The 11461-nt window shown below is 60.2% G+C and overlaps 1 protein-coding gene across 1 annotated transcript in view; it reads left to right on the top strand.

Moving 5' to 3' along the window:
- The first annotated feature begins 7783 nt into the window (after nucleotides 1-7783).
- Nucleotides 7784-11461, top strand: part of LOC144952985 (sodium/glucose cotransporter 2-like) — a 55398-nt gene continuing 51720 nt past the window's right edge. The window contains exons 1-3 of the mRNA XM_078883467.1: nucleotides 7784-7839; nucleotides 8705-8707; nucleotides 10452-10512. Coding sequence (XP_078739593.1) covers nucleotides 10498-10512 — 15 coding nt within the window. The 5' untranslated portion in view covers nucleotides 7784-7839; nucleotides 8705-8707; nucleotides 10452-10497. The remainder of the gene's footprint in view (nucleotides 7840-8704; nucleotides 8708-10451; nucleotides 10513-11461) is intronic.

The raw sequence follows: 11461 nt of genomic DNA, 5'->3' as shown, positions 1-11461 counted from the left end.
CACGTGACCTCCTCCACATGCACCTAGCCTGGCACAGCAGCAGCAGTCAACCTGTGTGCCACCTGCAGGGTCTGCCACGTGACCTCTTCCACATGCACCTAGCCTGGCACAGCAGCAGCAGCAGTGAACCCGTGCCACCTGCAGGGTCTGCCACGTGACCTCCTCCTCGTGCACCTAGCCTGGCACAGCAGCAGCAGCAGTCGGCCCATGGCACCTGCAGGGTCTGTCACGTGACCTCCTCCTTGTGCACCTAGCCTGGCACGGCAGCAGCAGCAGTGAACCCGTGCCACCTGCAGGGTCTGTCACGTGACCTCCTCCTTGTGCACCTAGCCTGGCACGGCAGCAGCAGCAGTGAACCCGTGCCACCTGCAGGGTCTGTCACGTGACCTCCTCCTTGTGCACCTAGCCTGGCACAGCAGCAGCAGCAGTGAACCCGTGCCACCTGCAGGGTCTGTCACGTGACCTCCTCCTTGTGCACCTAGCCTGGCACAGCAGCAGCAGTGAACCCGTGCCACCTGCAGGGTCTGTCACGTGACCTCCTCCCCATGCACCTAGCCTGGCACAGCCACGCGTGACCCAGTTAATCATTGGACGTGACGAGGAGTTGGACTGATCGTCAATGCCCCTTCCAATAGGGTTAATCAATAGCGGAAGGAGCGGTGGTGCAGTGGTTAGCGCACTGTGTGTGTGTGTGTGTGGAGCGGTGGTGCAGTGGTTAGCGCACTGTGTGTGTGTGGGTAAGTACACCACCGCACCCACTCACACACACACACAGTGCGCTAACCACTGCACCACCACTCCCCACTCACACACACACACAGTGCGCTAACCACTGCACCACCACTCCCCACACACAGTGCGCTAACCACTGCACCACCACTCCACACACACACAGTGCGCTAACCACTGCACCACCACTCCCCACACACACACACACAGTGCGTTAACCACTGCACCACCACTCCCCCCACACACACAGTGCGCTAACCACTGCACCACCACTCCTCACACACACACAGTGCGTTAACCACTGCACCACCACTCCCCACACACACACAGTGCGTTAACCACTGCACCACCACTCCCCACACACACTCACACACACAGTGCGCTAACCATTGCACCACCACTCCCCACACACAGTTCGCTAACCACTGCACCACCACTCCCCACACACACACAGTGCGCTAACCACTGCACCACCACTCCCCACGCATACACACACACAGTGCGCTAACCACTGCACCACCACTCCCCACACACAGTGCGCTAACCACTGCACCACCACTCCCCACTCACACACACACAGTGCGCTAACCACTGCACCACCACTCCCCACACACACACAGTGCGCTAACCACTGCACCACCACTCCCCACACACACACACAGTGCGCTAACCACTGCACCACCACTCCCCACACACAGTGCGCTAACCACTGCACCACCACTCCCCACACACACACACAGTGCGCTAACCACTGCACCACCACTCCCCACTCATACACACACAGTGCGCTAACCACTGCACCACCACTCCCCGCACACACACAGTGCGCTAACCACTGCACCACCACTCCCCACTCACACACACACAGTGCGCTAACCACTGCACCACCACTCCCCGCACACACACAGTGCGCTAACCACTGCACCACCACTCCCCGCACACACACAGTGCGCTAACCACTGCACCACCACTCCTCACACACACACAGTGCGCTAACCACTGCACCACCACTCCCCACACACACACAGTGCGCTAACCACTGCACCACCACTCCCCACACACACACAGTGCGCTAACTACTGCACCACCACTCCCCGCACACACACAGTGCGCTAACCACTGCACCACCACTCCCCACACACAGTGCGCTAACCATTGCACCACCACTCCCCACACACACACAGTGCGCTAGCCACTGCACCACCACTCCCCACTCACACACACACAGTGCGCTAACCACTGCACCACCACTCCCCACACACACACAGTGCGCTAACCACTGCACCACCACTCCCCACACACAGTGCGCTAACCACTGCACCACCACTCCCCACACACAGTGCGCTAACCACTGCACCACCACTCCCCACACACACACAGTGCGCTAACCACTGCACCACCACTCCCCACACACAGTGCGCTAACCACTGCACCACCACTCCCCACACACACACAGTGCGCTAACCACTGCACCACCACTCCCCACACACACACAGTGCGCTAACCACTGCACCACCACTCTCCACACACACACAGTGCGCTAACCACTGCACCACCACTCCCCACACACACACAGTGCGCTAACCACTGCACCACCACTCCCCACTCATACACACACAGTGCGCTAACCACTGCACCACCACTCCCCACACACACACACACACAGTGCGCTAACCACTGCACCACCACTCCCCACACACAGTGCGCTAACCACTGCACCACCACTCCTCACTCACACAGTGCGCTAACCACTGCACCACCACTCCCCACACACAGTGCGCTAACCACTGCACCACCACTCCCCACACACAGTGCGCTAACCACTGCACCACCACTCCCCACACACACACAGTGCGCTAACCACTGCACCACCACTCCCCACACACACACACAGTGCGCTAACCACTGCACCACCACTCCCCACACACACACACAGTGCGCTAACCACTGCACCACCACTCCCCACACACACACACAGTGCGCTAACCACTGCACCACCACTCCCCACACACACACACAGTGCGCTAACCACTGCACCACCACTCCCCACACACACACACAGTGCACTAACCACTGCACCACCACTCCCCACACACACAGTGCGCTAACCACTGCACCACCACTCCCCACACACACACACACAGTGCGCTAACCACTGCACCACCACTCCCCACGCACAGTGCGCTAACCACTGCACCACCACTCCACACACACACACAGTGCGCTAACCACTGCACCACCACTCCCACACACACAGTGCGCTAACCACTGCACCACCACTCCCCACTCACAGTGCGCTAACCACTGCACCACCACTCACACACACACACAGTGCGCTAACCACTGCACCACCACTCCCCACGCACAGTGCGCTAACCACTGCACCACCACTCCCCACACACAGTGCGCTAACCACTGCACCACCACTCACACACACACACAGTGCGCTAACCACTGCACCACCACTCCCCACACACAGTGCGCTAACCACTGCACCACCACTCACACACACACACAGTGCGCTAACCACTGCACCACCACTCCCCACACACACACAGTGCGCTAACCACTGCACCACCACTCCCCACGCACAGTGCGCTAACCACTGCACCACCACTCCCCACACACACACAGTGCGCTAACCACTGCACCACCACTCCCCACGCACACACAGTGCGCTAACCACTGCACCACCACTCCACACACACACACAGTGCGCTAACCACTGCACCACCACTCCCCACACACAGTGCGCTAACCACTGCACCACCACTCCCCACACACAGTGCGCTAACCACTGCACCACCACTCCCCACACACAGTGCGCTAACCACTGCACCACCACTCCCCACACAAACACAGTGCGCTAACCACTGCACCACCACTCCCCACATACAGTACGCTAACCACTGCACCACCACTCCCCACACACACACAGTGCGCTAACCACTGCACCACCACTCCCCACTCACACACACAGTGCGCTAACCACTGCACCACCACTCCCCACACACAGTGCGCTAACCACTGCACCACCACTCCCCACTCACACACACACAGTGCGCTAACCACTGCACCACCACTCCCCACACACAGTGCGCTAACCACTGCACCACCATTCCCCATACACACACACAGTGCGCTAACCACTGCACCACCACTCCCCATACACACACACAGTGCGCTAACCACTGCACCACCACTCCCCACACACAGTGCGCTAACCACTGCACCACCACTCCCCACTCACACACACAGTGCGCTAACCACTGCACCACCACTCCCCACACACACACACAGTGCGCTAACCACTGCACCACCACTCCCCACTCACACACACAGTGCGCTAACCACTGCACCACCACTCCCCACACACACACACAATGCGCTAACCACTGCACCACCACTCCCCACTCACACACAGTGCGCTAACCACTGCACCACCACTCCCCACACACAGTGCGCTAACCACTGCACCACCACTCCCCACACATACACAGTGCGCTAACCACTGCACCACCACTCCTCACACACACACACACAGTGCGCTAACCACTGCACCACCACTCCCCACACACACACAGTGCGCTAACCACTGCACCACCACTCCCCACACACACACAGTGCGCTAACCACTGCACCACCACTCCCCACACATACACAGTGCGCTAACCACTGCACCACCACTCCCCACACACACACAGTGCGCTAACCACTGCACCACCACTCCCCACCCACACACACACAGTGCGCTAACCACTGCACCACCACTCCCCCCACACACACAGTGCGCTAACCACTGCACCACCACTCCCCACACATACACAGTGCGCTAACCACTGCACCACCACTCCCCACACACAGTGCGCTAACCACTGCACCACCACTCCCCACAAACTGCGCTAACCACTGCACCACCACTCCCCACTCACACACAGTGCGCTAACCACTGCACCACCACACCTCACACACAGTGCGCTAACCACTGCACCACCACTCCCCACACACACACAGTGCGCTAACCACTGCACCACCACTCCCCACCCACACACAGTGCGCTAACCACTGCACCACCACTCCCCACACACACACAGTGCGCTAACCACTGCACCACAACTCCCCACACACACACACACAGTGCGCTAACCACTGCACCACCACTCCCCACACACACACACACACAGTGCGCTAACCAATGCACCACCACGCTAACCACTGCACCACCACTCCCCACACACACACACAGTGCGCTAACCACTGCACCACCACTCCCCACACACACACACAGTGCGCTAACCACTGCACCACCACTCCCCACACACACACAGTGCGCTAACCACTGCACCACCACTCCCCACACACACACACAGTGTGCTAACCACTGCACCACCACTCCCCACATACAGTGCGCTAACCACTGCACCACCACTCCCCACACACACACAGTGCGCTAACCACTGCACCACCACTCCCACACACACACACAGTGCGCTAACCACTGCACCACCACTCCCCCACACACACACAGTGTGGTAACCACTGCACCACCACTCCCCACACACACACAGTGCGCTAACCACTGCACCACCACTCCCCACACACACACAGTGCGCTAACCACTGCACCACAACTCCCCACACACACACACACAGTGCGCTAACCACTGCACCACCACTCCCCACACACACACAGTGCGCTAACCACTGCACCACCACTCCCCCACACACACACAGTGCGCTAACCACTGCACCACCACTCCCCACCCACACACAGTGCGCTATCCACTGCACCACCACTCCCCACATACAGTGCGCTAACCACTGCACCACCACTCCCCACCCACACACAGTGCGCTAACCACTGCACCACCACGCTAACCACTGCACCACCACTCCCCACACACACACAGTGCGCTAACCACTGCACCACCACTCCCCACCCACACACAGTGCGCTAACCACTGCACCACCACTCCCCACACACACACAGTGCGCTAACCACTGCACCACCACTCCCCACACACACACACAGTGCGCTAACCACTGCACCACCACTCCCCCACACACACACACAGTGTGCTAACCACTGCACCACCACTCCCCACATACAGTGCGCTAACCACTGCACCACCACTCCCCACACACACACAGTGCGCTAACCATTGCACCACCACTCCCCCACACACACACAGTGCGCTAACCACTGCACCACCACTCCCCACACACACACACACAGTGCGCTAACCACTGCACCACCACTCCCCACACACACACAGTGCGCTAACCACTGCACCACCACGCTAACCACTGCACCACCACTCCCCACACACACACAGTGCGCTAACCACTGCACCACCACTCCCCACACTCACACAGTGCGCTAACCACTGCACCACCACGCTAACCACTGCACCACCACTCCCCACACACACACAGTGCGCTAACCACTGCACCACCACTCCCCACACACACACACAGTGCGTTAACCACTGCACCACCACTCCCCACACACACACAGTGCGCTAACCACTGCACCACCACTCCCCACACACACACACAGTGCGCTAACCACTGCACCACCACTCCCCACTCACACACACACACAGTGCGCTAACCACTGCACCACCACTCACACCACTCTCCACACACAGTGCGCTAACCACTGCACCACCACTCACACACACACACAGTGCGCTAACCACTGCACCACCACTCCCCACTCACACACACACACAGTGCGCTAACCACTGCACCACCACTCCCCACTCACACACACACACAGTGCGCTAACCACTGCACCACCGCTCCCCACAACCACACACACACAGTGCGCTAACCACTGCACCACCGCTCCCCACAACCACACACACACAGTGCGCTAACCACTGCACCACCACTCCGCACACACCCACACACAGTGCGCTAACCACTGCACCACCACTCCCCACACACACACAGTGCGCTAACCACTGCACCACCGCTCCAACCACTGCACCAACACTCCCCACACACACACAGTGCGCTAACCACTGCACCACCACTCCCCACACACACACAGTGCGCTAACCACTGCACCACCACGCTAACCACTGCACCACCACCCCCCACACACACACAGTGCGCTAACCACTGCACCACCACTCCGCACACACCCACACGCAGTGCGCTAACCACTGCACCACCGCTCCAACCACCCGCCCATGCCCCATCTGCAGAGCAATGGTTAATGTCAATTCGTGTTGTGGTCATTAATTGACCAGTTTGCTGTCAGCGATATTAGCAGCGAGTGAGTGGATGGCTGAGTGGGTCTCAGTGTGAGTGCAAGAGGTCACGTTATACCACAGCGTGGGACAGAGAGAGAGAGACACAGAGAGAGACAGAGACACAGAGAGAGAGACACAGAGAGAGACAGAGAGAGACACAGAAAGAGAGAGAGAGACACACAGAGAGAGACACACAGAGAGAGACACACAGAGACACAGAGAGAAACACAGAGAGATAGAGTCAGAGAGAGAGACACACACAGAGACACAGAGAGAAAGGGAGACACACACAGAGAGAGACACACAGAGACACACACAGACACACACACACAGACACACACAGACACACACACACTCACAGACACACAGACACACACACACAGACACACACACACAGACACACACACACAGACACACACACACACAGACACACACACACTCACAGACACACAGACACACACACACAGACACACACACAGACACAGACACACACAGACACACAGACACACTGACACACACATAGACACACACACAGACACACACAGACACAGACACACACAGACACACACAGACACACACGCACGCACACAACCACTCACTGGGACCCATCATCACACGACGATGGTGCAGGTGATGGTGAAGATGATGGTGAAGATGATGGCGATGATGATGGCGAAGATGATGGTGGCGATGGCGACGGGACCCCCCGGGGAGACCCCTGTGGAGACCCCTGTGGAGACCCCTGTGGAGACCCCGAGAGGACCGGTGTCTGTGAATAACCCTTACGACATCGGAGTCATCGTTGTGTATTTCGTGATCGTGGTGGCAGTGGGGATATGGGTGAGTTGGTGGGTGAGTGGGTGGGTGGGTGAGTGGGTGAGTGGGTGAGTGAGTGGGTGAGTGGGTGGGTGAGTGGGTGGGTGGGTGAGTGGGTGGGTGAGTTGGTGGGTAGGTGGGTGGGTGGGTGAGTGGGTGAGTGGGTGGGTGGGTGAGTGGGTGGGTGAGTTGGTGGGTAGGTGGGTGGGTGGGTGGGTGAGTGGGTGGGTGAGTTGGTGGGTGGGTGGGTGCGTGGGTGGGTGGGTGAGTGGGTGGGTGGGTTAGTGGGTGGGTGGGTGGGTGAGTGGGTGGGTGGGTGGGTGGGTGGGTGAGTGGGTGGGTGGGTGGGTGGGTGAGTGGGTGGGTGGGTGAGTGAGTGAGTGGGTGGGTGGGTGAGTGGGTGGGTGGGTGAGTGGGTGGGTGGGTGGGTGAGTGGGTGAGTGGGTGGGTGAGTGGGTGGGTGGGTGAGTGGGTGAGTGGGTGAGTGAGTGGGTGGGTGAGTGGGTGAGTGGGTGGGTGAGTGGGTGGGTGGGTGGGTGAGTGGGTGAGTGGGTGGGTGGGTGGGTGAGTGGGTGAGTGGGTGGGTGGGTGGGTGAGTGGGTGGGTTGGTGAGTGGGTGAGTGGGTGGGTGAGTGGGTGAGTGGGTGGGTGAGTGGGTGGGTGGGTGAGTGGGTGAGTGGGTGGGTGGGTGGGTGAGTTGGTGAGTGGGTGGGTGAGTGGGTGAGTGGGTTGGTGAGTGGGTGAGTGGGTGAGTGGGTGGGTGAGTGGGTGGGTGAGTGGGTGGGTGGGTGAGTGGGTGAGTGGGTGGGTGAGTGAGTGGGTGGGTGAGTGGGTGAGTGGGTGGGTGAGTGGGTGGGTGGGTGGGTGAGTGGGTGGGTGGGTGAGTGGGTGGGTGAGTTTGTGGGTTGGTGAGTGGGTGAGTGGGTGGGTGAGTGGGTGAGTGGGTTTGTGGGTGGGTGAGTTGGTGAGTGGGTGGGTGAGTGTGTGAGTGGGTGGGTGAGTGGGTGAGTGGGTGGGTGAGTGGGTGGGTGGGTGAGTGGGTGAGTGGGTGGGTGGGTGAGTTGGTGAGTGGGTGGGTGAGTGGGTGAGTGGGTGGGTGGGTGAGTGGGTGGGTGGGTGAGTGGGTGAGTGGGTGAGATGGTGAGTGGGTGGGTGGGTGAGTGAGTGGGTGGGTGGGTGGGTTGGTGAGTGGGTGAGTGGGTGGGTGGGTGAGTTGGTGAGTGGGTGGGTGAGTGGGTGGGTGGGTGGGTGAGTGGGTGAGTGGGTGGGTGGGTGGGTGAGTGGGTGAGTGGGTGGGTGGGTGGGTGAGTGGGTGGGTTGGTGAGTGGGTGAGTGGGTGGGTGAGTGGGTGAGTGGGTGGGTGAGTGGGTGGGTGGGTGAGTGGGTGAGTGGGTGGGTGGGTGGGTGAGTTGGTGAGTGGGTGGGTGAGTGGGTGAGTGGGTTGGTGAGTGGGTGAGTGGGTGAGTGGGTGGGTGAGTGGGTGGGTGAGTGGGTGGGTGAGTGGGTGAGTGGGTGGGTGAGTGAGTGGGTGGGTGAGTGGGTGAGTGGGTGGGTGAGTGGGTGGGTGGGTGGGTGAGTGGGTGGGTGGGTGAGTGGGTGGGTGAGTTTGTGGGTTGGTGAGTGGGTGAGTGGGTGGGTGAGTGGGTGAGTGGGTTTGTGGGTGGGTGAGTTGGTGAGTGGGTGGGTGAGTGTGTGAGTGGGTGGGTGAGTGGGTGAGTGGGTGGGTGAGTTGGAGAGTGGGTGGGTGAGTGGGTGGGTGGGTGAGTGGGTGAGTGGGTGGGTGGGTGAGTTGGTGAGTGGGTGGGTGAGTGGGTGAGTGGGTGGGTGGGTGAGTGGGTGGGTGGGTGAGTGGGTGAGTGGGTGAGATGGTGAGTGGGTGGGTGGGTGAGTGAGTGGGTGGGTGGGTGGGTTGGTGAGTGGGTGAGTGGGTGGGTGGGTGAGTTGGTGAGTGGGTGGGTGAGTGGGTGGGTGAGTGGGTGGGTGAGTGGGTGGGTGAGTGGGTGAGTGGGTGGGTGGATGAGTTGGTGAGTGGGTGGGTGAGTGGGTGGGTGGGTGAGTGAGTGAGTGGGTGGGTGGGTGAGTTGGTGAGTGGGTGGGTGAGTGGGTGGGTGGGTGGGTGGATGAGTTGGTGAGTGGGTGGGTGAGTGGGTGGGTGGGTGAGTGAGTGAGTGGGTGGGTGGGTGAGTTGGTGAGTGGGTGGGTGAATGGGTGGGTGGGTGAGTGGGTGGGTGGGTGGGTGGGTGGATGAGTGGGTGGGTGGGTGAGTGGGTGAGTGAGTGAGTGGGTGGGTGGGTGAGTGGGTGAGTGAGTGAGTGGGTGGGTGGGTGGATGAGTGGGTGGGTGGGTGAGTGGGTGAGATGGTGAGTGGGTGGGTGAGTGGGTGGGTGAGTGGGTGAGTGGGTAGGTGAGTGGGTGGGTGAGTGGGTGAATGCGTGAGTAGGTGAGTGAGTGGGTGAGTGAGCGGATGTGTGGGTGAGTGGGTGAGTGGGTGAGTGGGTGGGTTAGTGAGTGGTTGGGTGGGTGGGTGAGTGCGTGAGTGGGTGAGTGAGTGACTGAGTGAGTGAGTGGGTGAGTGGGTGGGTGCGTGAGCGGGTGAGTGAGTGGTGAGCTAACGTTTCGACCTCTCACCCTAGTCCATGAAAAGAACCAATCGGAGCACCGTCGGAGGATATTTCCTCGCTGGACGAAACATGAAGTGGTGGACGGTGAGCAACAGCCACACTCACCACTGCACTCACCACTACACTCACTACTACACTCACCACTACACTCACTCACCCAGCCACTCACTCACTCACTCAGCCACTCATTCACCCAGCCACTCACTAACTCACCCAGCCACTCACTCACCCAGAAACTCACTCACTCACCCAGCCACCCACTCAGCCAGCCACCCACTCACTCACCCAGCCACTCACTCACTCACCCAGCCACTCACTCACCCAGCAACTCACTCACTCACCCAGCCACCCACTCACTCATCCAGCCACTCACTCACTCACCCATTCACTCACCAACCCACCACTCACCCACTCACTCACTCACCCAGCCCTTCACTCACCAACTCACTCACCCAGCCGCTCACTCACCCAGCCACTCACTCACTCACTCACCCACCCACCCACTCACTCACCCAGCCACTCACTTACCCAGCCACTCACCCACCCAGCCACTCACTTACTCACCCAGCCACTCACTCACCCAGCAACTCACTCACTCACCCAGCCACCCACTCACTCACCCAGCCACTCACTCACTCACCCATTCACTCACCCACCCACTACTCACCCAGCCACTCACTCACCCAGCCGCTCACTCACCCAGCCACTCACCCACCCAGCCACTCACTCACCCAGCCGCTCACTCACCCAGCCACTCACCCACCCAGCCACTCACTCACCCAGCCACTCACTCACCCAGCCACTCACTCACCCAGCCGCTCACTCACCCACCCACTCACTCACCCAGCCACTCACCCAGCCACTCACTCACTTACCCATTCACTCACCCACCCACCACTCACCCAGCCACTCACTCACCCAGCCGCTCACTCACCCCGCCACTCACTCACCCACCCACTCACTCACCCAGCCGCTCACTCACCCAGCCACTCACCCACCCAGCCACTCACTCACCCAGCCGCTCACTCACCCA

Source organism: Lampetra fluviatilis, chromosome 71, assembly GCF_964198595.1.
Source record: "Lampetra fluviatilis chromosome 71, kcLamFluv1.1, whole genome shotgun sequence".
In the NCBI taxonomy this organism is placed as follows: domain Eukaryota; kingdom Metazoa; phylum Chordata; class Hyperoartia; order Petromyzontiformes; family Petromyzontidae; genus Lampetra; species Lampetra fluviatilis.
This window is presented reverse-complemented; position numbering and strand designations above follow the sequence as displayed.